The 27,143-nt window shown below is 43.5% G+C and overlaps 1 protein-coding gene across 11 annotated transcripts in view; it reads right to left on the reverse strand.

Moving 5' to 3' along the window:
* Positions 1 to 514: 514 nt before the first annotated feature.
* The window catches only part of LOC110498949 (calcium/calmodulin-dependent protein kinase type II subunit gamma), a 40,498-nt gene continuing 13,869 nt past the window's right edge, over positions 515 to 27,143 (reverse strand). Inside the window, exons 4-23 of one of the 11 annotated variants that reach the window (XM_036955743.1) lie at positions 23,413 to 23,467; positions 23,264 to 23,329; positions 22,411 to 22,483; positions 15,915 to 16,017; positions 15,252 to 15,335; positions 14,638 to 14,732; positions 14,116 to 14,238; positions 13,376 to 13,459; positions 12,691 to 12,733; positions 11,060 to 11,119; positions 8,676 to 8,716; positions 8,382 to 8,465; positions 7,981 to 8,019; positions 7,846 to 7,891; positions 7,538 to 7,621; positions 5,292 to 5,441; positions 4,900 to 4,975; positions 4,713 to 4,807; positions 2,868 to 3,104; positions 515 to 2,749 (exon numbers count right to left, since the gene is read on the reverse strand). In XM_036955743.1, coding sequence (XP_036811638.1) covers positions 2,872 to 3,104; positions 4,713 to 4,807; positions 4,900 to 4,975; positions 5,292 to 5,441; positions 7,538 to 7,621; positions 7,846 to 7,891; positions 7,981 to 8,019; positions 8,382 to 8,465; positions 8,676 to 8,716; positions 11,060 to 11,119; positions 12,691 to 12,733; positions 13,376 to 13,459; positions 14,116 to 14,238; positions 14,638 to 14,732; positions 15,252 to 15,335; positions 15,915 to 16,017; positions 22,411 to 22,483; positions 23,264 to 23,329; positions 23,413 to 23,467 — 1,634 coding nt within the window. In that variant the 3' untranslated portion in view covers positions 515 to 2,749; positions 2,868 to 2,871. The remainder of the gene's footprint in view (positions 2,750 to 2,867; positions 3,105 to 4,712; positions 4,808 to 4,899; positions 4,976 to 5,291; positions 5,442 to 7,537; positions 7,622 to 7,845; positions 7,892 to 7,980; positions 8,020 to 8,381; positions 8,466 to 8,675; positions 8,717 to 11,059; positions 11,120 to 12,690; positions 12,734 to 13,375; positions 13,460 to 14,115; positions 14,239 to 14,637; positions 14,733 to 15,251; positions 15,336 to 15,914; positions 16,018 to 22,410; positions 22,484 to 23,263; positions 23,330 to 23,412; positions 23,468 to 27,143) is intronic. The other 10 variants (XM_036955745.1, XM_036955744.1, XM_036955747.1 and 7 more) reach the window with 10 other exon arrangements.

The raw sequence follows: 27,143 nt of genomic DNA on the forward strand, positions 1-27,143 counted from the left end.
TAATCAGATCAAGCCTTAAAAATCGTTAGCAGACATCCACATAGTGAATGTTTTGGAAGTATAACTGCGGTATGAGCTGACAAATAGGCAAGTGGCTGCTCACGCCACAAACCACTCCCTTATTATCCCTACAGTTAGAAGTTCAAAACAGAGATAGAAATTGGAGACTTATGCATGCTTTCATGTACATTTGGATGTGGATGTATAGCCTATCAGTCTAATCGAGGTGTAGACAACAGAACATGATACAATTCCGTTTTTGAACTTGTAATGCAGCTGCACAAATTAAGGCCACTGTATAGGATTTTGTCAGATTATGAAATTGGGTGGTTTCGTTGAATCCAATGGCAGTTTCCGTGAAAAGCCAATGCTAGGAGCCGCTTGTGGATTTTACAGCTCTAACGCAGTTCCACCTCCGACACGTCCAAAATATCCGCTGTGTGGGTGGCGGCTAGCGCAAGCCTGATATCATCTAGCCCCTAGTTTTACGTTAAAAGAGACACGGAGACAAAACTGTGCTGAAATAGTATTTTTATTAAATACTTTCAAGATCCAAGTTTTGAAGAATAACAAAGCTATGATAAAGGACCTACTAACAATTAGACAAACATTTGATCGTCCTCAATTCATGGTTTTAATTTACCGTACATCATGATCATGCAAAAAAACTCCAGCATCCAACGACTGCTGGGGAAAGAAAGCGCAGCCCGACAGGTTAACATCACAACGCAGGGAGAGTACTGACAATGAGCTTCATAACAAGCCAAGGCTCCTCAATCCTTTTTGTAATTAAATAGTATTTTTTTGTTTCTTTTATTATCTGTCACCTATTTAATATGCTGGACGGAGGCAGAGTTTTTCATTTTTCTTCATTTCAAAATATGCAAATATGATAGTTAATATATACCCTTATCCTCCGTCCTAGTTCAGGTAGGTGCACGGTGGAGATGCTTAAACTGAAACATGCATACATTGCTCTCTGGTTTAACTCCATAAATACTTCTCTGATCTCTGAACACTTCTCTCCACCTGAATGGGCAATATAAGGACTAAAATCCCACTGTCTGGGTGAAATAAAATGTATTTACTGGTAATCAATAAAAATTCAGTTGTCTCCTCGTTTACCCTCCATTTCCTCCTGTGTGTGTGTGTGTGTAACAGATTTATATTCTCAACTGATCTGAATTCAGTCCCTTCCATCCCTGTTATATTCGAACCAGCTAGTCTGATCAGTTTAATAGTTGGCCTAACTTTAGTGTGTGCGCGTATAGAATGCAGAACTTTCCAAAAAGCAGAGTAACATTTTTTTTTACTGTCAAGAAAACCCAAACCAACAAACAGAGACACACACATATATAAACACACACACACACACACTCAGAGACACACACTCACACAGATAAACAGACTGCTCAAACAGAGGGAGAGACAGTTACTAATGATGGGACGAAAACACGAACAACAGTGCCAGGGTTTCACCGTGGGCACTGCAGTGGTGAAGATCGGTTACAAAACCTGACACCACAGTGTGTATTTACACAGGATATTATGAGACTGACAGCTCAGGACATCAGGTTGAAATAAGAATTTGGGAGGTGTATGTGTTGGTATCCATGTGTGTGTGTGGAGGTCAGAGGTTGTCAAAATGGTGTCAGTAACATGGACATGGGACTAGAGCCGGTTAGTGTGTGTTAGACAAGTTTCCACACCTTTGTCATGCACTCTGAGGGACTCCTAGACACACGTACATGCTATGTACAATCACACACACACACACGCCATGTAGGAGTGAGAAACAGAGAATGGAGGGCCAAAAAAAAAAAGGAGTCTTAGAAATACAAAAAAAAGGACAAGAAAGACATTTAAAATGCAGATGCCTTTGCCATCTCCCACTGCAGAACAATAAAACAGACAGCAGGTACATAATGCAGGTTCACTTTCACAAAACTTTTTTTTTTTTTTTTTTTAACTCAGTCGCTTAAAATTGACTACATCAGACTCAGTCCACAGAAACGCAACATAAACACAAGGCTAAAAACACAACAGAAACAGTGCTCCCGAATGCACCACTACCTTCTCTTAAAAAAAACACACAAAAAAAACAAACTCGTACAAAGCCTAAAGTTCTACACTTTGGTGCTTCACCTTTTGATATCAAGTTTCTCGCATCAGGTTCTTACATATTTCTGATTGAAACAACTGTCCTTCCATATAGAATTCTGCTTGGGATTTCTCCATTTACATTCTCTGGGAAAGAGAGCAATTCCTGCTCCGGAGATTTTTTTCCAACATGTCATCTACTACCATCACACACTCTCCTCTCATCGTATGTTTAAATGCTTGTTAGGGTTGGGTGTTATCTTGTACTAGTCATATATTACACTGTATACTCATTCTCATAACTGTCATCACAAGTTCATGAACCTGTTCCTCCCCGCTCCTCTTCTCAAAATGGCGGCCATGGACGGGAGACAAAATGGCTGCCGGGTGGGAGGGGTCAGAGGTCAAAGGACGAGCCCTCCTATTGGCCGTCAGATGCATGCATCATCCCACAGGGGCGGAATCCACACTTGGCCGGCCACCAGCGGATCAAAGGAGAGACTGGATTGGTTGGTGTTGTGGAGAGGGTACAGTCTTGCCCGGCCGGGCTCCTGGCATTGGTCAACCCACAAAGAGGACACGCCCCCAAAACACACGCCGAAAACACGCCCCAAAACTCACACTCCAATAGCCTGGAGCGTTTGGACACCTGAGAGAAAGCGAGAGAGCGAGAACTTTTAACCCTTTGAATGTTCTAAAGTAAGTGTGTAAGTGTGTAAGTGTGTAAGTAAGTGTGTGTGTGTGTGTGTGTGTGTGTGTGTGTGTACCAGTTCACTGCAGTGGTGCGGCCGGAGCCCCAGAGCAGTGGAAGTGGACATTGAGCCACTTGCTGTCACGGCGATGCCACACCCTGGTCTCCTCCGATTGGCTGGAGCGGGGGCGTCCCTGACCATCGACGAATTGCGTGAGGCGGATGTAGGCGATGCAGGCAGCCTCCTCTCCAATCAGGTGAACGTGGGGGTTCAGCAGGGTGGTGTGGACCGGCTTACTGTTCTTACTCAGCACTGTAGGAACACAAAGATAAAACATGTTTGGATCTTTCTGCTGAACTCATTCGTTGTATGGAAGTGTGTTCGCATGTACAGTGCATTCGGAAATTATTCAGACCCCTTGACTTTCACATCTTGTCAGGTTACAGCCTTATTCTAAAATTGATTAAATCATTTCTTACCCCTCAATCCACACACAATGCCCCATAACGACAAAGCAAAACAAGGTGTGTGTAAATTTTTTGCAAATGTATTAAAAATACAAGACTGAAATATCATATTTACATAAGTACTTTGAAGCACATTTGGCAGTGATTACAGCCTAGAGTATTCTTGGGTATGACGCTACAAGTTTGGGACACCTGTATTTGGGAAGTTTCTGACATTCTTCTCTGCAGATCCTCTCAAGCTGTCAGGTTGGATGAGGCGTCGCTATACAGCTATTTTCTGGTCTCTCAGGAGATGTACGATGGGGTTTAAGTCTGGGCTTTGGCTGGGCCACTCAAGGAAATTCAGAGACTTGTCCCGAAGCCACTCCAGCGTTGTCTTGGCTGTGTGCTTAGGGTCGTTGTCCTGTTTGAAGGTGAACTTACGCCCCAGTCAGGTCCAGAGCGCTCTGGAGCAGGTTTTCATCAAGGATCTCTGTACTTTGCTCCGTTCATCTTTAACTCGATCCTGACTCGTCTCCCAGTCCCTGCCGCTGAAAAACATCCCCACAGCATGATGCTGCCACCACACTTCACTGTAGGGATGGTGCCAGGTTTCCTCCAGACAAGCTTAGCATTCAGGCCAAATAGTTCAATGTTGGTTTCATCAGACCAGAGAATATTTTTTCTCATGGTCAGAGTCCTTTGCCTTTGGGCATCTCCAAGAAGGCCATCATGTGCATTTTACTGAGGAGTGCTGTAGAGATGGTTGTCCTTCTGGAAGGTTATCCTATCTTCACAGAGGAATTCTCAATCTCTGTCAGTGACCATCAGGTTCTTGGTCAGCTCCCTGACCAAGGTCCTACTCCCCAGATTGCTCAGTTTGGCTGGGCAGCCAGCTCTAGGAAGAGTCTTGGTGGTTCCAAACTGCTTCCTTTTAAGAATGGAGGCCACTGTGTTCTTGGGGACCTTTAATACTGCAGAAATAGTTTTATAGATCTGTACCCCGACCCAATCCTGTCTCAGAGCTCTACTGACAATTATTTAGACCTCATGGCTTGGTTTTTGCTCTGAGATGCACTGTCATCTGTGGGACAGGTGTGTGCCTTTCCAAATCATGTGAAATGAATTGACCACAGGTGGACCCCAAATCAAGTTGTAGAAACATACCAGGATGATCAATGAAAACAGGATGCACCTGAGCTCAATTTCGAGTCTAATAGCAAAGGGTCTGAATACTCATGTAAATAAGGCATCCGTTTTAAAAAAAAATCTATACTTTTGCAAACATTTCTAAAAACCTGTTTTCGACTTTTTCATTATGAGGTATTGTGCGTAGATTGATGAGGGGAAAAAATGATTTAATCCGTTTTAGAATAAGGCTGTAACGTAACAGAATGAGGAAGAAGTCAAAGGGTCTGAAAACTTTCCAAATGCACTGTGTGTGACAGAACAAAAGAGAGAGAGAGAGACTCACGGTTTTCAAAGTAGAACTTGTGGAAGTCCATGCCCTCCACCAGGTTCCCCAGAGCTTCAGGCTCAAAGGAGGTCAGACCTGGATCACAGATCCTCCTGATGGGGGAGGAGAAGAGCGAGCAAGAGAGAAAGAGACTAACTCTAGTAATTCAGTAGTCAGACGTGTGAAACAACGTAGCTGTACTCACGTGTAGGCCTCAAAGTCTCCATTGTTCACAGCTTCAATCAGCTGTTCAGTTATCTTGATGATCTCCTGCTTACGAGCTAGAGGGAGAGAGAGGGGGAGAAGGGGGGGGGGGGGGGGATAACAAATGGGAGAAGAGAGATGGAAGTTCAGCGATTTAGCTAAATAGGAGCAACTTCACTACTCACCCTCCACTATAGCTGTACGGTCTTCCCTCACTCTATGTATTCCACTCTCTCCCTTTTCTCTCTCTGACAGCTAACAATGGACAACTCCATACTAGTGGGTGCTCCAACTCTGTCATGGGTTTGTGTGTCTGTTCTATGTGGTGTGCATACAGTACCTTCCTTGTATGGGCGCATGTAACTGTGTCTCTCCCTTGGTGTGTATTCTTACTGTGCTGTGTGGTGGTATTGACTGTGACAGGGACAGTGTTGCTCCCTAGCAGAGCAGCAGGGGAAGCAGATTGAGCGTGCCCCGACTCGGGGTTGGAGCCTTGATCGGAGCTGTTCCACGCCATGCGCTTTACATCATGCAGAGGAACAGCTGGAACACACAACGCACGGTCAACACACACACGTACGCAGTCAGACGCGTGCATACCACTCACACACAACATGAACAGTAATGAATGATGTTAGTTCGCTAAGACATTGAAACAGACAGACTGTTGGGGGGAGGGGGGGCTCTGAGAAGCTCAGCTGATTAAGACATTTACTGACTAGATCGTGATATTAAACTACATGACCCTTCATTCTACTCCACTTCACTCTATTATACTCTATCACAGTGCAGAAACACACTTCTCTCTATGAAAACTGACAATACACAAAGGACGAATGTCCAAGCAGCACTTTGAGAAGCAGAACCGATGCCTGCCATTGGTTCAGCGCTTGCACGAGCACTGGCCAATAGGAGAGCAGCGTTGTGAGGGGGGAAGAGCAACACTGTGGGAGGAAGATGAAAAGAGAGAAGGATAACACTAGAACACCGGAGGATGACGAGAGAGGAGAAGATGAGAGAAATAAGAGTAGGAGACTCCTCTCCTTCACCATCCCCTGACAGAGACACACAAACACAACTGTAAAAGGAGTGTGGGGGGTGGGGGGGGGTCATACCGAGAGACTGAATATAAAACCAGCCCCTCGCCCCAACCAACTCGCTCAGAGGGCCCTTTGTTAACACGCGAGGGTGACTTTCAGAGTGGTGAGAAATCCAATAAACCCATCAACTTCCGGACACACTCATGACTTAAATGATGCAATTCATGTTTCACATTTAAATAATAATCAAGCATTAATAAATACATATAAATTCCCCTTGTAGTTTTACAAGAAATAAACTTCAGTAACAGTGAAATACTTCATTTGGGAGGTATTACATTTTGTCACGTGCCAAGCCTTGAAATGGGACGCAAACAAATGCAAGTGACATAATTAGGGACACCTCCATGCTTTTGTATGAAGTGTCCATCTTAAGGGTCAAATTAGCCCCTAAATCCTCAATAATTCTCACTCCCTGAGCAGTGTTTCCCCAAGGATTGATTTCAGCAGCAGTGGTTCACAGCAGTCATTGGGGGGGGGGGGGGGGGGTGCTTCCTAGGGCGGTCCGGGATTATTTTTGTTGAACGACTGAGAAGGTTACTTCAGCTGACAAAAAAAGAAAAGAGGAAAATCTACTCCAAAATGCATAAATGTAATTGTTATTTTCATTTGAAACTCATCTGGAAATCGAGTTTCATTTTAATCTGTTCATCTCAATGACATCAGCCAATTCCATCTTAACCCCAAACATTTTTATGCTAACGTTACAGTTTCTTAGCTGACAACTAGGGCTGGGAATTGCCAGTGACCTCACGATACAATATTATCAAGTGACTTCGGTGCCAATATGATATGTTTTACGATTCGATACTGCGATTTCATTTTAGCGATTTGACGTTCTAAATATAATGCTCACTATATGGCTGCTGCAGAGAGACAAGAGAGCCATGAGAAAACCAGTTATGATCAGTCAGAGAAATAAGTGCTGAAAACATGTTGGCCCACTATTAAAAAAGATTTTTAAAAGAAAACAAGCTATAGGATGAAAAACACCGAAGTCAAACAAAAAGTCATGCAAAAATAATATTGCGATATGTAACTGTACTGATTCTCCCCATCACTACTAACAATTATTATCATAGGGCTGGCTACACTTCCAGGATTACAAGCTAGCTAGGTAGTTACCAATGAAGTTCTCTCTGACGATCTGGTGAAAATCTACGGAAGATATGTCACTTGTTGTAACTTGTCACGCTTTTTAAGATAAGAGTGACTCGGCAGGTTTTTATTTTCTAAATGACTATAGTGGAAAAACGGCTCAGCTTTGGAGCACTTGTGCATGTGGTGTAGGCAAGTGTGAATGTGCAAATGGAAGGCAGAGGGGTGAGAGGAAGGGGAAGGGAATGGTTTGGGATTCAGCAACAAAACAAAAAAAGGGGGGGTACAGAAGAGATTCCCAATGTTGAAGGCTCAGAAAAAAGAGGGACACACACACAGGTCAGAAGACGCACAGCAGAAAAGAGGCACAAAGGTCAGGAAGAGTGGGGTCTTTGCCAGGGACATCCCCGAAAAGTTGTGGTTGCCGTGAAAAACACTTACTGGCAGGCGAGTTGTCAGAAGAGGTCAGAAGGGAGGGCATCTCCTCTGTAGCACTGCCCTGACTCATCATCACAACGCTGTCCCCTAGATTAGAACCCACACACGCAAATAATGCACACAAACACGTAGGCACACACGTACACACATATACACGGGTGAGTCACACACACACACACACACACACACTGCTAGCTATAGAGCACAGGAAGATCTATCAGAAACTATGGTTAGATCACAGAGAGAGAACAAAGCAAAAGGAGAGAGAAGAGCAAGCAAGCGGAGAAGAAATATAAGTGTAATTTCCCTACCTTTCATATCCTCATCCTCATTTGTGTTGCAACTCTCTGTAGAACCCTAGAGAGAGAGGGGGGGGGGGGGTTAATAACACATAGTGAGCCTTATTCATATGTTGTTAACCTAACTCTGCACACAAACACCCTCACCTTGATCCCATCAGTAGCAACCACTGTATTTTGAGATTCCTGGTAGAAGAGGAGCATAGAGTTACAAATCTGGTTACACACCCAGGTCTGTACAAGTGCCTGGGGGTTAGGGTTCGAGTTGATATTAAGATGTAGGCCGGTGTGGGAAGGGGTTAGAGGTTTGTGAAGGGTCAAACATGAAACAATCTTAGACTCCAGCCAACAGAGACAAAAGACCACTAGGAAGAGAATGGAGGTTAGGGGGCCGAGTTAGGGGGCTAGGAAGGGAGTATGGACTTTAAGGTGCTAGGAGGTTAGGGTGCTAGGAAGAGAGATACAATGAGGGTAATGGAGGGAGGAAAGCAGGCTAGGGTGCTAGAAGGTTAGGGAACATGGGATGAGAGGTGGTTAAGGTTCTGTACCATCTGTGAGGCAGCCATGCTGTTGTCCTTCATGGCATTTATAGCGCTCACGATGCTGTTCTTACTGTTGTTGTTGGTCGTGGGCTGAGACACACAAAATTAACAAACTGAAGAGAGTAATATCTTTCTTCATTTCTCTTTCATTTCCCTCTATAAATACAACAGCCTTTAAATTGTCCACTAAATCAAGTAATCAAACAATCTCTTCACTAGCCCTGTCAGCCAAAGAGAGAGAGAGAGAGAGGAAGAGGGAGTGTGTGTGACAGCTACATGACATCAGATTTCACCCATTACCTTAGCAGCGTCCGCCTTCTTGTTCAGTAAACTTTTGCATGCTGTAAAGAAGGGAATACAGCATAAGAGAGTTACACTGGACTTCAAACATCTCTCCAGTCACTTCCCTCACATTCATCCAACCTGGTCCAAGCATCAACCACTCCTAGACCGCAGTCCGATTTCTCTACGCCTTCTGCCGGCAGTGTGCACTTAACTACCCTTTCAGGGACTTAAAAGCATTGGATTGGTGTGAACATGGACTAAAGGGAGCATCCCCACCATATTCCAGACACCAGAGGCATTCTATTCCACGAAGGGGAGGGAACAAGCGCACACTTCAGGGAGAATGAGCGTGCTATAGAAGAGGCGGATGTTTAGTCACCTTACTGTAAACTATTGATTTCCTTTAGGAGGCTCCAGTCAGTCATCTCACTCTGGTCTCATCTAAAGTATTACTGACACACACGCACGCAATTCTGGGATGCATGCAATCTCTTGGGGTTCCTTACCTTCCGTTAACAAGTGGGAGAGAGGGCGAAGAAAAGAGATGGAAAGAGAAGTCTCAGTGGTGCATTATCAGAGTGAGAGAAACAAGGAGAGGGAGGGAGGGTGGGAGACATGTTTTAGGCAGCAGGCATCAGTTGTCGGTGGTGGTTCGTGCACTGCTGGTGTGTGTGTTCTTACTGTGTGGCAGTATCGACAGGGAACAGTCTTGCGCCCTATCGGAGTGGCGGGCGGAGCAGACAGCTGCTCCGACTTGGGGTTGCAGCCTTGATCAGAGCTGTTCCATGCCATGCACTTTATATCACACAGCGGAACGGCTGGAACACGCAGTGGACCAGCCATGCAGCATCCACATCAACAACAGTTCCAAAGGTGCATAGCTTCCATTCAGCAAACAGCAGAACAGAGCTGGGCCTTGATTTGTTAACCTTTGACACCTGCCACGTCTTCTACCCAGCCACCCACAGGGCGGGCAAGCATTGTCCCCGTTCCAACATCTTCATCGGACATATCGGTCACGTCACAGGCCAACTACATTGCAATGGTGCATTGCATCAACCAATGGCTGCATGCCAAATCCTCACAGTCGGGCATCAGATTAGCTGACATGTTAAAAACCTGAGATCTGGCAGACAGGCATTTGCAATGCAATTAACTAGAACGTGGCCATTGTCTAACATCTTCCCTTTCCTCTGTCCAGTCACCTCAGATCAGTGGCTATTTCAAGGAAGACAGGAAGTAACTTGTAAGTGTCCAAGTGTGCACTCATACCAATAATTTTACCTCTGGGAGTGAAAGTGAACGAGTGCACACTTCAGGGAGTAGAGAATGGAAGGGAAACGGATTGTATAGGGAATACAAGTCCACATGCAGCAAGGCAACATTGTTCACACTGTAATTCATCTGGGCTACAGTGTGACGATGTGACTGGGTAAGACGGAGGGTCATAAGCAGAGAGCAGTCTGCCTCAGCCATACACAGTGGAGGGGAAAGCAGTGAAATCGCAGGGAGGCTAAGCTGCAGATGCCTTTCATAGGGTGATGATGTCATCCGTCTTCAGGACTTACTGGCAGGCGATTGGTCCACTCAGAGGAGAGGCCTGTGATTGGAGGGTTCTAGCGTATAGCTCTGTCAACCATCCTCATGCAGAACCAGAGCATCAATCGCACGCTCAGGGGAGACTAACTCCCCCACCCTTGTTATTGGGTCAATACTACTATTACCCTACTTCCTAGAGACACTTGTGTAAATCTGAAAGGATCTGATAGGTGTAAATAATATGGTAGTAGCTCCAATTTGCCCTATGATCGGCTGGGTGGAATTTGCTATGTTGCTTGCACCTATCCAACCCTTCCAGAAGCATTATACCGTTTCCTAGTCCGCATGGGATCGCTGACCTTAGTCCACCCACTCTCCCCCCTCTTTACCCAGGTCAGACGATGGCAGCATGCCTCCCCTGCTCCTGTCCATCCCCCAGTCAGTCAGTCGCCACAGATACACGCCCCCCACCTCCCGCCTCCCTCAACCCCCTCATGGCCGTAACCAAAGGAGGAGGGTGGGGAGGGGGGTTGATATGGTAAGGCTAATGAATTTGATGATTTCTGATGTTGACATGAGGCGAAGTGGTATTGTTGACAGAATGTGTAGAGTTAGATGTGTTTAGCCTGTGTGTCCATGGTATTAGCGCCATCCTTAAAAACATCCATATGGTCTCACATGAGTGTGTATGTGTTTCAGGCTAACGTGAGCTGCATTCAGGAAATAAAGGGGCCAGATAACCTGGTGCTCCTCTTTAGAAGTTAAAAAAAAAAGCACATGGTGCTCCCTTATAGAATGAAGTGGGAGGGACTTAGGAAGCGTGTGTAGAGGAAGTAAGAGGGCGTGTCTCTGTGACGTACCTTCCTGGGCCAGCGAGGCGGTGGAGGACACAGCAGCAGGGTTGGCATGCTGCCGGCCCACTATTGGACAGAAATACTCAGGTTGGGAGGAGCTATTCAAATCTGGGCTGGCCTAACCCAATACAGTGACCAATCTCAAATGACACCCTATTGTCCATATAGTAGCCAAAAGTAGTGCACTATATGAGGAGTAGGATGCCATTTAGGACACAAAAATCCTATTCCCTTAAGGCCAGGTCTTCACTCTAGGGATGAGCATCTTTCCATTTCAAGACAATTCGATAAGCATCGACAAATCGATGCTCTTTGGTTCTGAAATAACCATCACCCTCTAATTAAATTTGTCATTTTTGCAGATTAAGTGTTTGAGCTAGTAATGCATCAATATTAGTTTACGAATGAGCTATCACTATATAGTCATCTTTGGATTCAACCCTCATCTCAAAATCAAATGGTTTTGACCATTTGAAGTCTGGTGAGCTGCTTTTCGCCTCCCGCTTTTGCCGTGCAGCGCCTCGAAGTGATTGCGGACTTCTTATCGAAATCATCACCTTCACCCTGTATATCTAAAAACAACCAGAAACACTGATTGTTTAAACCAAACTACCAAAACTATTGCTGATGATGAACCTGAACAATCAAAATAAAATCTATTGTAAGCCCCGTTCAACAGGTAGCCTATGGCCAGAAGGGTCTCCGGTAGCTTACTTTTAACAGCGCACAGATAAATTACAAAGGTTGTCACATAACTAATAAAGCCTAATATCAGGCAAGCCATTTCAGCATTTGAATGCTGAAGGTGCCGCGTAGATGTGCAAGATCAGGAACAGGCCGCCTACCGTGCGAAGCTGGGCACAGTTTGACTAGGTCACTGACATTGCCTGGGCCTGTTCGGCACGCAAAATGACTTGTAAAATCAATGACTGTCAATGCAGTTACATGCTTAGTTCCACAGAAGGAGAGGACACATCAGTTGTCATAAAATAGGAGGTATTTTCAGAAGGCAGAAAGAAACTAATATGAGAAAGAAATGCGTAACACAATAATCGTTTTTTTCTGACCGATGCATGCTTCATTTGTCCGCGGAACGATGCAGTCTAATCTTAAACGTTTGAATCGGGGACCGATGGCCTATATTCCTAATCATCTTAAGTAGCAGAAGAGTGAAAGTAGAGCCTTTAAAATAGTGCCCTTTGTGACACCACACAGACATCCACCACTCCTGAGTAAACCGCTCACGCACACACTCCAGAGCCGACAAGGGGAGAGAGAGGTACGTTAGAGACAGATACAGAACACACAGAATCTAAAACTCAGTACTGCTGGAATTCTAGAATCTAGAAAACAGTCTGCAATTCTAGAATCAATGACCTCCTTCTAGCACCTCGGTGCACTGACACCTTATGACATCCTGCTCAGAACTTGCAGAGGAGCTCCTTTCATCTCTTCCTCTCCTTCAGAACATGTGTCCTGAACACACACTTCTTTGAGTACTCACTCACACACACACATACTCGGCCTAAAAACCTACATTAGGTGGACTCCACCGAGGAGGAGAGGGAAGGAGGGAGTAGAGCTCCATCTGTCCTCCCCCCTCACTCTAACTGGAGCGAGGGAGGAGACACACCCACCTGAGAAGGTTCTGGACACCAGCATGGTGGTGAGGATCGCTCCCTAGGAGAGAAAGACAGACAGGGGAGATGAGTATTAAAGACAGATGATATGTAAAGGGCAGTTAAGAAGAGGGGGTTAATGAGGAGAAAAGGAGAGAGGAGGATGTGGTCTGGGGGGGGGGTAATGAGGAGAAAGGAGGATGTGGTCTGGGGGGGGGGGGGGTAATGAGGAGAAAGGAGGAGAAAGGAGGATGTGGTCTAGGGGGGGTAATGAGGAGAAAGGAGGATGTGGTCTAGGGGGGTAATGAGGAGAAAAAGGAGGATGTGGTCTAGGGGGGGTAATGAGGAGAAAAAGGAGGATGTGGTCTAGGGGGGTAATGAGGAGAAAAAGGAGGATGTGGTCTAGGGGGGTAATGAGGAGAAAGGGGATGTGGTCTGGGGGGGGGTAATGAGGAGAAAGGGGATGTGGTCTAGGGGGGGTAATAAGGAGAAAATGATGTGGTCTAGGGGGAGAGGTATATAGGGAGCAGGAGGATGAGTGTGAATAAAGAAGGAATAGAGATGAGAAAAGGAGGTGGAGAGGTATAGTGAGCCAAAGGAGAAGGAGAGGTGTAGGGAAGAAGAGGAGGAACAGTATAAGGGGTGGAGGTAGCGAAGGAAAGCAGGAGGAAGAGACGTGTAGGGGTCAGTAGCAGTAGTGTACCTTGAGCTTCCTCCGAGCGTTGAACTTGCGCAGACATTCCACTGTCTCCTGTCTGTGGATCATAGACGCCACGGTGGAACGTTGCTATAGGAGGTGAGAGAGAAGTATTACACAATTAGGGTTGTAAAACTACCGGTCATTTACCAAAGTTAGCGGAATTTATAATAGTCTACGACAATTTTGGAAATGTATAGCTGAAGATTTATGAAAAATGTATTAACATATAGTATTTGGTTTTTATATCTGTGCCCATATTATCCATGGTTTTCTAATAGGCCATATGGTTCAAGAGAAAATAACCGAATTACTGAAAGAAAAAAAAAGCATCTAATCAACAATGACATTATTTTCAATTAACTCTGACTTTGACAACTGCCACCAGTTTGAAGCCAAATCATTTACAAAAGACAGACATGGTACAATAAAGGACATTTCATGCCGACACATTTACATCTTTATCATTCCGTTTCATTTCTAAAAGCATCTTTATTTGATTATTTTAAATGTGATGAGGCCACAGAGTGCCAGACATAATTACAGACACCTGTGATAATCTGAAGTACCCAAAAAAAGGGCACTAGACGTCATGTGATAAAACTCCATAAAAGTTTAAACAATATTGGTAGTACAGGTGAACTTTGAAAGTTAACTACAATAAAACCCTATACACAATACACAAAGCAGTATGTGAGGCAAATGTGATTTGGTGTTGCCATAAACAGGTTTGTGTGCGTACTTACGCAGATCCATGGGTGTTTGAGAGCCTGATCAGCAGTGATTCTCTTGGAAGGGTTAATAGTCAACATCTGGTTAATCAGGTTCTTAGCCTCTGGCGTAACGGTGTCCCATTCGGGAGAGGGAAACTAGAGACGAGGCAGGAAAAGGAACAGAAATACAGAGACCAGCATTTGCATTATGTACGCAACACAAATATACTTCTTCATGTTTCATATCATGTAAACAATGTCTTCCTATAATCCAGAACGCTAAGACACATGAAATGTGTGTGTATATGAATGTCTGCCATGTTAAATCTCAGTACCAGTCTTCATTAACTGTGTAACCGGAATACTAGAGACAAGGAGAGGATAACCCCTTGCACGCACACACACACACACACACACACACAAACACCCCCCTCTGCAATGCGTCAGGAGGCTGACGGGATCAATAGCTGAGGTGCAGCTCTCCATCGGACACTATTAAAAAGTAACCAGCTGTGCAGCCAACCTCTACACTGTACCCTACACAAACCGACTCACATCATAGGCCCCAGCCTTGATCTGCTGGTAGAGTTTGTGTTGGTCTTCATCCCAGAATGGAGGATAGCCAACCAACAAGATATACAGAATAACACCTGGAGAGGTTGAGAGAGACAGAGAGAAAGCGGTTAGATTGTCTGTAAAAACTGGTGTAAGATGTATGATCTCTGCACCATAGCCCATCTTTAGATGCGTGCGTAACTATGGGTCAAAACAGACAGGGATGGCTTAGACTGTTGACATGCAACTTCTATTTTGTCTCCAAATGTTTATTGAAAACATAGTTGCACAACGAGCACTTGTCGCAAATACACCATTACAGTTGTTGGATAGCTAGCGATTTTTTTTTTGTCACATTAGTATTGACATAAAAATCAGTCAAAAACACCTAAAAACAAGACATTGTATCAGTAACATGATAAAGCTAGCTTAAACGAGCCACCTACGATTCCCCCCATGGCAGATTCTTGTCATTGTTGCTAGCTACAGTATCTGACTGTTCAGAATCAAAAAGCAGGCTTCAGGCCCCATCGATGTGCGCACATCATTTTCGTGACGTTGTCAGCCAACACGTCTATTTGTTCTTCACCTACAGTTAGAGGTTAAAGGCTCACCACAGGCCCATATGTCCACAGGCTTGCCATAGGGGTCCTTCCTCAGGACCTCAGGGGACAGGTAGCCAGGGGTGCCCGCGAAACCTGCCAGGCAGAAAAAGAAGATTTAGGTCTGATGAAGGTTACTCAAAATGTACCCACCCCTCCCTTTGCCTTCTGAACAGCCTCAATTCGTCAGGGCATGGACTATATAAGGTGTCGAAAGTGTTCCACAGGGATGCTTGCACATATTGACTCCAATGCTTCCCACAGTTGTGTCAAGTTGGCTGGATGTCCTTTGGGTGGTGGACCATTCTTGATGCACACGGGGAAACTGTTGAGCATGAAAAAAAGAAACACCGCAGCAGTTCTTGACACAAACCGGTGGGCCTGGCACCTACTACCATACCCCGTTCAAAGGCACTTCAATCTTTTGTCTTGCCCATTCACCCTCTGAATGGCACACACACACACACAATCCAGGTCTCAATCGTCTCAAGGCTCAAAAAATCCTTCTTTAACCCGTCTCCTCCCCTACATTTATTGAAGTAGATTTAAAAAAGTGATCATAGCTTTCACCTGGTCAGTCTGTCATGGAGAGAGTTCATAACGTTTGGTACACTCAGTGTGTGTTTCTTATGACAAAACACTGTCCATAAAGAGTGTGTGTGCGCGCGGTCTTACCGAACCATGCCTGTTGGTCTCCCTGCACCTCAATGGCCAGGCCAAAGTCTGCCAACTTCACCGCTGCGCCCTTCATCTTACTGGCCAGCAACAGATTTTCAGGCTGAAGGGGTGGAGAGAAAGTGTGTTTGTTTGTGTGTAAAGGGGGGGGGGGGGGGTGTGGAGAGGGACAGAGATGCATTGGTCTATATGTAAACCCTAAATGTGCTTCAAACTCTTTGGCTTTGCCAACATTTATACATCCATATCCTGTCAATAAAGATTATTATTCAATTCAGTTGGGAGAGAAAAAAAAGAAGAGAGAAATGAAGGAGGGAGAGGAGTATTACGTTTTTGATTCGCTTATGTAGCTACCTAAACAATGCCTTACATTGTACTAGGTCAGGGGTCAAACTTTAATGACTGGAAGCGACAAGTGTTGAGGTTGCCGCACAATACATTTTTGTCCTTTGCACTTGCAATAGTGGCAATATATGATATTCAGCACCACGGATATCGGTCGGATCACATTACCACGAAATCTAGCATTCAGGGTCACAGAGCAGTTGTAGCATCTGACTGGTGAAGTTGCAGGGAGAATTGAATCTTGTGAACATACATTGATTTAAAAAAATAATAATAATAATTAAACTACCAACAAAGGAAATATTGTTCTGCAGTGATTAATTGAATTATTCGCATAACGCTCTGCAAGAAATTGAATAACGACACACATACACAAGTATTATAATGGAAACAGAAGGTTTGATTGTCCTCAATATTTATTATACTGCTTTAACTACACTGAACAAAAATAAAATGCAACTTGTCCCATGTTTCACATGCAGAAATAAAAGATATCAAAAACATTCCATATGAACTAAGCGCTTCACAAATTTTGTGCATAAATTTGTTTACATCTTCTTTAGTGAGCATTTATCCTTTGCCAAGAATCTGGCTGTCTTTGGCTGGCATGGTTACGTGTGGTCTGCGGTTGTGAGGCCGGTAGAGCGTACTGCCAAATTCTCTATGGTAGAGCTTATGGTAGAGAAATGAACATTCAATTCTCTGGCAACAGCACACTCCCCAAAAACTTGAGACATCTGTGGCATTGTGTTGTATGACAAAACTGCTCATTTCAGAGTGGCCTTTTATTGTCCTCAGCACAAGGTGCATCTGTATAATGATCATGCTGTTTAATCAAATTCTTGATATGCCTCACCTATCAAGTGGATAGATTATCTTGGCAAATGAGAAAAGTTCACTAACAGGGATGTAAACAAATTTGCGTACAAACTTGAGAGAAATTACGCTTGTGTTCGTATGGTACCTTTTGGGGATATTGGGACCAACACTTTACATGTTGAGTTTATATTTTATGTTCAGTAAATAAATAGCCAGGGAGTCGCAAGAGGGATGTTGAAGAGCCGCGGCTTGCTGACCCCTGTATTTTACATCATGAGGCCGGTGACACTTTGCTTCTTGAAAGTCCAATATTTTTGAAAACTTCCCTGCCGACATGCAAAACATTTTTTGGACTAATGAACAAAATACCAAAGATAAGTTTAAGATAAGAGCCCCAAAACTAACACAATGGTAATTCTAAGCACAAGCGGTAGCACTGAAGGTTCAGGGGTGTGTAAGAAATATTTGTGCCATTTTCACTACCACAATTAAAATCGGCACACTTGCCCGTGGTGTAAAGTACTTAAGTAGTACTTTAGGGTATTTTTACTGAAGGTGGGTTTGACAAATTTGACTTCACTACATTCCTAAAGAAAATAAAGTACTTTTTACTCTATACATTTTCCTTGACACCCAAAAGTACTTGTTACATTCTGAATGCATAGCAAGACAGAAAAATGGTCCAATTCACACACTTACCAAGAGAACATCCCCTTTCATCACTACTGCATCTGATCTGGCAGACTCACTAAACACAAATGCATTTGTAAATGATGTCAGTGTTGGAGAGTGCCCCTGCCTATCCGGAAATGTTTTAAACAATAAAATGGTGCGGTCTGCTTTGCTTGATAAAAGGAATTTGAAGTGATTTATACTTTTGAGATATGAGAGAGATTTTTTTTAAATTTGTTAAAAATGTATTTCACCTTTATTTAACCAGGTAAGCCAGTTGAGAACCATCATTTACAACTGCGACCTGGCCAAGATAAAGCAAAGCAGTGTGACAGAAACAACAGAGTTACATGGAATAAAACAAGCGTAGTCAATTACACAATAGAACAAAAAGAAAGTCTATATACAGTGGCATGAGATTCTCTCCCTCCCTCCAAATACTTTTACTCAAGTAGTATTTTACTGGGTGACTTTCTATTATGGTATCTATACTTTTACTCAAGTATCACAATTGGGTACTTTTTCCACCACTGGCACTTGCTAGCATTAGCGTGAAAGGGCTGGGTTTTCATGAACAAACAAGTCGAGGCTTAGCCCTCACTGGCCAATCAGAACGTGCTTCACGGCGAAATATCTGTTTGCTTCAAATTGTATATTTACGATATTTTATGCATTGCCTTAGAATCAACTCCAATGTTAGTTTAAGTTTGTGAAATGGCTTACAGAAACAAAATAACATGTAGACCTATCTTTGCTAAATAGGTTAACTTGAACATTTGTAGTCCACATAACCACACCTGCCGCCCCAAATTTGTTTCAAATTATTCGTTCAGCCATGATGCAATTTACAGTAGGCCCCTATATCAGTGTGAATGTAATTTACAGTAGGCCCCTATATCAGTGTGAATGTAATTTACAGTAGGCCCCTATATCAGTGTGAATGCAATTTACAGTAGGCCCCTATATCAGTGTGAATGTAATTTACAGTAGGCCCCTATATCAGTGTGAATGTAATTTACAGTAGGCCCCTATATCAGTGTGAATGTAATTTACAGTAGGCCCCTATATCAGTGTGAATGCAATTTACAGTAGGCCCCTATATCAGTGTGAATGCAATTTACAGTAGGCCCCTATATCAGTGTGAATGTAATTTACAGTAGGCCCCTATATCAGTGAGAATGTAATTTACAGTAGGCCCCTATATCAGTGTGAATGTAATTTACAGTAGGCCCCTATATCAGTGTGAATGTAATTTACAGTAGGCCCCTATATCAGTGTGAATGTAATTTACAGTAGGCCCCTATATCAGTGTGAATGTAATTTACAGTAGGCCCCTATATCAGTGTGAATGTAATGTACAGTAGGAGGCCCCTATATCAGTGTGAATGCAATTGAAGCCATGCAATTACTTAGAACGTTGGGCCAGTAACCGAAATGTTGCTGGATCGAATCCCCGAGCCGACAAGGTAAAAACCTGTCATTCTGCCCCTGAACAAGGCAGTAAACCATCTGTTGCCCTGTAGTCCATCATTGTAAATAAGAATTTGTTAACTGACTTGCCTAGTTAAATAAAAGGTTACATGTAAAAACACCACAACAACTTGTTTAAAAAAAAAAGCCTGGCACCATCATTTCTCCCCGTGGGCATAGAATATTAAAACACCGACTATGGAGGGTTTTACGCACATCCAAACTTTTCACAGGAGTTGGACAAAGATCCAATATGAAGAGAAAGGGAGAATTTCCACTCACCTTTACATTTCCCAAATAGGCCTATGTTTTATGAACATAAATCAGAACCATTTCACAGATCAGATCACATTCACACAATCTCCAGCAGTGGCATTGCAAGCGTGCCACGGACATTGTCGCCATGAAGGTGAATCATTCTAAGTTGGATTGTAATACAAATTTAATGAAAAACAAGCAATACATTTTTTTTTAAACAAACAAACAAACAAACATGTTAAAAGACACATTGCTGTTGAACCAGCCTTTGCCATAGCAGGCCTAGGGCAAGTCTTGGGTGTTTAACATATGAAAACAAGCAATTAAAAAAAAATATATATATATATATATATATATATATATATATATATATATTTTTTTTTACAGGTAACTTCTAAATACGAGGTTCACCGGTATTCAGGTTCTCATCTCTCGTTTCACGGTGGGCATGGACACATAGTCTACATCATGGAGAGGGTGTAATGCACGTCAATTTTTTTTACCTGGATGCCTAAAATAAATGTGGGCCTGCCTACAATACATAGATTTTAAAAAAGGGAATGTCAGCTCACCGTTGTACTCCTCTCAAACTTGATATTTTAATAAAACTTTGGTGATGAAGATCTATTTCCAAGCGGTCTCAGTCAAACTGTTTATCGACAGTCTTGACTACTTGGCATTCGGCAGACAAATAAAGAAGCCTTCATCGAAGAGGGGAGGCCATGCTTGGTTTTAGAATGAAAGAAAAAGTGGGAAAACATTTGTTTTTATGTTTCTAAATACGAAGTAAACGTGCACCAAAAGCACTTTAGGCTACTCGTTTCATGCACATATGGGCAGTGTGTGTCACGGCTGGATAGGCTGCTTTTCCATTGTCAAAACCCATGCCATAACCAGCCAAGTTATCACTAAAACCAGCTTTTGGTTAGTCTTAAATATTGCTATCAGTGCTGCCTGAAATTATCACTTGAGATCATGTTTTTCCAGCTGAGCTGAAGCGGGCTGATGTAAAATTGCCAAACCTGGCGTTAGGGCTGGAAAACGCCTGATTTTACATGATGAAATTGTAAACTAACGTGCGTTTTGACACCAGCGCCCCTTTAACGCCAACCAAATATAGAGCCCTTTGAGTGGATTTTTCCTTTAAGCCGTTTTGGAATTGTCCACATTTGACAGTGTGTGGGTCTCCATCTCTCCTACAATTATCTCTGCAGCCATATATTGACATATGGTGGTAGCCATGGAAACCACTTGAGAGTCATTTAGACAGCACTGCAGACTGCATGCGCATGCGTGCGTGTGTGTGTGTGTGTGTGTGTGTAAAGGACTGCAGTAAAAGCCCACTCAGGAAAAAAGGCCAACGAAGCAGACAGCACACAATAGGTAATACAGCTAACCTCAGTAGAGCGATTCAAGCTGTCATATATATACACACACACACACAAATACACACTGAATAAAAATATAAAGGCAACATACAACAATTTAATTGATTTTACTGAGTTAACGTTCATATGAGGAAATCAATCAAGTGAAATAAATTAATTAGGCCCATATCTTTGGATTTCACAACTGGGAATACAGATACCTGTGCTTCACAATATGCCTCAATCTCATGGCATTTCTGTGCATTGTGTTGGTTGTCCATAGCTTATGCCTACCCATACCATAACCCCACCATGGGGCACTCTGATCACAACTCTGACATTGGCAAACTGCTCATCTACATGTAGTCTGCGGTTGTGAGGCCGGTTGTTTACATCTTTGTTAGTGAGCATTTATCCTTTTGCCAAGAAGCTGATTAACCAGATGTGGAAGTCTTGGTCTGGCGTGGTTACGTGTGGTCTGCAGTTGAACGTACTGCCAAATGGCAGAAAGGGGGGAGGGGGAGGATTTTTAAAAAAATAAAAAAAACTCAAAATTGGAGAGAGTACACCACAAGGTTGCACTCACTCTCCCAGCACAGTGAATTCACAATGAAGATGGTTTCTATCACCCTTCACGCAGAGAGAGAACATTATAATTTATGCTGCTGCGCTTGCTTTTCACGAGTGCCGCTTTCTATCATCCAATCACAAGTCATTAACCCAGCACTAGGCTACAGTCAGAGCTAGTGCCTCGGTGTGGCAAGTTATTAGGCGATATCTAGGCTAATAAATGGAAGATGGAATTGTAATGACAGAACTAAAAGTTAACTAAAAGAGAAGGACAAGCTACAACACCAAGAGCCAACAGGTAGGCTGCTACTTAATAATCTGAATGGAGTGGTTGATATTAACAGTAGGTCGGAAGCTAACGTTAGCTAGCTTCTCTCGGTTTGATGTAGTCAAGACGGGCACTATGTAACAAGATGAGATAAATAACTAGCAATAAGTTAGTCTACCGGTGCGAGTGGACTTGGTTGCCATCTCCCTGCTCCCCTTGTCCTTCAGATACACACTGCCCCCTACCCCACTCCCTGCATGAGTTGCTTCTCTCCCTGCAGTAGAGCTCCAGTTAATAAAGCAGCAAAGAAATACAAATAACTTCTAATAACATTACAGCATTGTTGCATTACGTATTTGTTACATTCTTATTTTCCCTTTATGATGATGATGATGGGGACCTGTTAGTGGGAGTTTTGTGATAACAAAATTACATTCACAGTGCAGTTAAGGATTTCTTCTTAATGTTAACCCAATTTCATTTTAAACGTTCATACCCTTAGTGCAGAAGAGAGAGTGAAAAAAAGAGGCAGTGAGAAAAGACGAGGGCTAAAGAGGTCAACAGAGAGAGAGAGAGCGGGCCTTTGTGAAAGGGAGGGGAGCGAGTGGAGAGAGAGAGAGGGGGATAAAAAGGGAGATGAGAGCAGTGCGTTGCCATGGCCACGAACAGAGGTGTGTGTGTGTGGTAGTTAAAGCAACACACACGCACACCACAGAAACACACACACCTTGAGGTCCCTGTGGACGATGTCATGTTGGTGGATATGTTGGACACTCTCCAAGATCTGGTTGATACACTGACTGGAGAGGAAAGGGAGAGAAGGGGGTTGAGCGTGAGAAAAGGAGAAAACAATCAGTCATCTTTTCATCACTAAACACATGCCTGGTTTGTACAGAAAGCTCAACAGGTCTGACAAAGAAAGAGACAAAGTAGTGAGACAGATTTATTATAAATAGTTGCTTTAAAACTTTTCATTACTGTACCCATATCACATTTTGCTATGCCTGGAGTACCCCCTCATAAGCATTTGACCAACTTGGCCTATGTTCTTTTGAGACTTCCCAAGTACCCCAAATGGATAAGCCAGCTAGCAAAAATACTGTTAAGACGGTCTGCTGGTTGTGAGGCTCAGAGGTGAAAGGTCAAATCAGTCTTGGGAAGGGCGTGTTGCTGACCCCATGTGGCTTGTAGAGTGTGTGTGTGTGTGTGTGTGTCTAAAGCCCTGGTCAGCACTAATCAAATTATTTCATGGACACTTCCCTTAATGCAACAAAGGGCATCACCTCACAGCAAGATTGAGGAGAAGAGAGTGAGAGGGAGGGAAGAGAGAGGGAGTAGAGATAGGAAGGAAACAAAAGGGAAAGAGATGAGGGGAAGAAGAGAATGGGTTATAGGATATATAGGAAGAGGGAGGAGAGAGGGATAACAAGACATGACAATGCAGCAGACATGAATACAAGGAAACCCATAGTCAGCCTGTGTGTGTGCGCACGCCACGTGAAATAACGCCACTCTCCCACGGTTTTGACCCGCGCTGTGCGGCACAGTAACCATGGTAACAGTAAATAGGGATTGCCCACCTGGCATCAGCCTCGCTGTAGTACTCCCTAGCAACGATGTCCTCAAACAACTCTCCTCCCGTCACCCTGAAAGAGAGAGAGAGAACATGACTGTTATCATACATAAAGCTCATTCACAAGCCTGAAATGTGCACGTGTGTTATACTTACAGATCAAAGACAAGGTAGTGAAAGCCTTCCTCTGAGATACTGTCATGTAGCCTCACTAGAGAAAAGAAAGGGAGAGAGGGTGGAGAAGAGGGAGAGAAAGAATTGAGAGATTTTAAAAAGTGGAATATTACAGGCTAGTGGCTAGGGCTCAGTTTTGTGATTCTAAATCTGACCTACTGTATGGTTTGTTTAAGGGTTCAGGTTTCAAGGTTAAAGGTGGTGTAAAAAGGTACATTTTGCTGTGCAATAAGCAGCAGGTCAGCCCTGCAGCAAGTACAGTACATGTGCTCATATCACTATCCCCTCCGTCTCTCCCCTCTATCTGTCCCGCTCTCTTTATCAAAAGTTTATAGGCCAAATGAGAGAAGGGGGTGAAAGAGGGAGAAGTATATATGAAAAAAAGAGAACGAAAAGGGAGTGTGAGAAAAGGGAGAGTGTGAGAAAATGAAGGAGACCATGCCTGAGGGGCAGAGCAATCTGGGACACTGGAGAAAAAAATAATAATAATAAATAAGGAGGCAGAAAGAAGGTAGAGGGAGACATGATAGAGGGATACAAATGAAGGAGACAGCACAAAATTGTCATTGACTCATTGGTAAGGCCTCATCCCACTCTCATATGTTCTCTTCCTCTACCTCCTTTGTTCTCTCCTCCTGGTCATCTTTTGTTTAACCCCGAACTGATTTTAACAATAATTATTGTCCTCAAATCGATTACTTTTTCTAGTCCTCAATTTGAAAATAAAACCAGTAGACAAACAAATACAGAGGCTGACATCCAGACAGAGAGATATACACTCTGTATATACATACAGATTGACAGACACTTAGAAAAAAAGGGTTCCAAAGGGTTCTTTGCAGAGGGATAAGGTTCTGCAGTCACCGCCCCTACATTTTAATTACCACTAAAAGAAGAGAGAACCCTTTTTTCAACTGCAAAGAATTTAAATAGTGTAATTTGCTCAGCAGCCTGATTAACTTGTGTTTATACAGTTTAGAGAGTACTTTAAATTGAGAGTACAATCAAAAACGAAGTATCCATCCTCGCAAAAGGAAACTCACACAGGTGAAAATGGCGGCTGTCAGTCGCCCACTGGCGGGTGGTCCCTAAAACACACCGCGTCGTCAGCAAGCGAATGAACGTCAGACTGTCAAATCGGTGCGATGTGTTTTCTACACAACGAAAAGCCCTTCAACAGTTCTTCGCAGTTAGAAAAAAAGGTTATTTTAGTGATAATTCAAATGTAGGGGCACTGACTCAGAATATATTGGCCCGTGGTTTGCGCACAGCTTTTTTTGTGCAACAGTGAGAGTCATTCCAGTATAACTAATCTGTTATGCTATTACATACAGTGCTTTCGAAAATACCTTTACTATTTCCATATTTTTTTTTACGTTAAAGCCTTTTCTATTACATTTACATAAGTATTCAGACACTTTACTCAGTACTTTGTTGAAGCCTCTTTGGCAGCTATTACAGCCTCAAGGCTTCTTGGGTATGATGCTACATGCTTGGCAGACTAGTATTTGGGGAGTTTCTCCCATTCTTCTCTGCAGATCCTCTCAAGCTCTGTCAGGTTGGATGGGGAGCGTCACTGCACAGCTATTTTCAGGTTCGATGGGGTTCAAGTCCGGGCTCTGGCTGGGCCACTCAGGACAATTAGAGACTTGTCCCAAAGCCACTCCTGCATTGTCTTGGCTGTGTGCTTAGGGTCGTTGTCCTGTTAGGAGGTGAACCTTCGCCCAGTCTGAGGTCCTGAGCGCTCTGGAGCAGGTTTTCATCAAGGATCTCTGTAATTTGCTCCGTTCATCTTTCACTCGATCCTGACTAGTCACCCAATCCCTGCCGCTGAAAAACATCCCCACAGCATGATTCTTCACCATGCTTCATCGTAGGGATGGTATTGGCCAGGTGATGAACGGTGCCTGGATTCCTTCAGACATGACGTTCGGCATTCAGGCCAAAGAGTTCAATCTTGGTTTCATCAGACCAGAAAATCTTGTTTCTCATGGTCAGAGTCCTTTAGGCAAAAATCCAAGTGGGCTAAAGGGTGGCTTACGTGTTGGTCACCCTACCATAAAGGGCTGATTGACGGAGTTCTTGAGATGGATGTCCTTCTGGAAGGTTCTCCCATCGCCAGAGGAACTCTGGAGCTCTGTCGGAGTGGCCATCGGGTTCTTGGTCAGCTCCCTGACCAAGGCCCTTCTACCCCAGATTGTTCAGTTTGGCCAGACAGCCAGCTCTAGGCAGAGTCTTGGTGGTTACAAACTTCTTCCATTTAAGAATGTTGGAGGCCACGGTGTTCAACCTGCAGAATTGATTTATTTTGGTCCCGTTCCCCAGATCTATGCAGACAGAATCCTGTCTCGGAGCTCTACGGACAATTCCTTCGACCTCATGGCTTGATTTTTGCTTTGACATGCACTGTCAACTAGAGGTCAACCGATTAATCGGCATGGCCGATTAATTAGGGCCGATTTCAAGTTCATAACAATCGGAAATCGGTATTTTGGGCGCCGATTTCCGATTTGAAATTTATTTTATACCTTTATTTAACTAGGCAAGTCAGTTAAGAACACATTCTTATTTTCAATGACGGCCTAGGAACGGTGGGTTAACTGCCTTGTTCAGGGGCAGAACTACATATTTTCACCTTGTCAATCTTGCAACCTTACAGTTAACTAGTCCAACGCAATAACGACCTGCCTCTCTCTCGTTGCACTCCACAAGGAGACTGCCTGTTACGCGAATGCAGTAAGCCAAGGTAAGTTGCTAGCTAACATTAAACTTATCTTATAAAAAACAATCAATCATAATCCCTAGTTATAACTACTAATCCAGGTTAGCAGGCAATATTATCCAGGTGAAATTGTGTCATTTCTCTGCGTGCAATGAACGCAGAGTCAGGGTATATGCAACAGTTTGGTCAGCCTGGCTCATTGCGAACTAATTTGCCAGAATTTTACGTAATTATGACATAACATTGAAGGTTGTGCAATGTAACAAGAATATTTAGACTTAAGGATGCCACCCGTTAGATAAAATACCGAACGGTTCCGTATTTCACTGAAATAATAAACGTTTTGTTTTCGAAATTATAGTTTCCGGATTCAACCATATTAATGACCAAAGGCTCGTATTTCTGTGTGTTACTATGTTATAATTAAGTCTGATTTGATAGAGCAGTCTGACTGAGCAGTAGCAGGCTCGTAATCATTCATTCAAACAGCACTTTCGTGCGGTTTGCCAGCAGCTCTTCGCAAGCACAGCGCTGTTTATGACTTCAAGCTTATCAGCCTAATGGCTGGTGTGACCAATGTGAAATGGCTAGCTAGTTAGCTAATAGCTAATAGCGTTTCAAACGTAACTCGCTCTGAGACTTGGAGTAGTTATTCCCCTTGCTCTGCAAGGGCCGCGGCTTTTGTGGGGCGATGGGTAACGATGCTTCGAGTGTGGCTGTTGTCGATGTGTTCCTGGTTAGAGCCCAGGTAGGGGCGAGGAGAGGGACGGAAGCTATACTGTTACACTGGCAATACTATAGTGCCTATAAGAACATCCAATAGTCAAAGGTATATGAAATACAAATAGTATAGAGGGAAATAGTCCTATAAATACTATATTAACTACAACCCAAAACCTCTTAGCTTGGAATATTCAAGTCTCATGTTAAAAGGAACCACCAACTTTCATATGTTCTCATGTTCTGAGCAAGGAACTTAAACATTAGCTTT

Source organism: Oncorhynchus mykiss, chromosome 20 (genome assembly GCF_013265735.2).
Source record: "Oncorhynchus mykiss isolate Arlee chromosome 20, USDA_OmykA_1.1, whole genome shotgun sequence".
Taxonomy (NCBI): domain Eukaryota; kingdom Metazoa; phylum Chordata; class Actinopteri; order Salmoniformes; family Salmonidae; genus Oncorhynchus; species Oncorhynchus mykiss.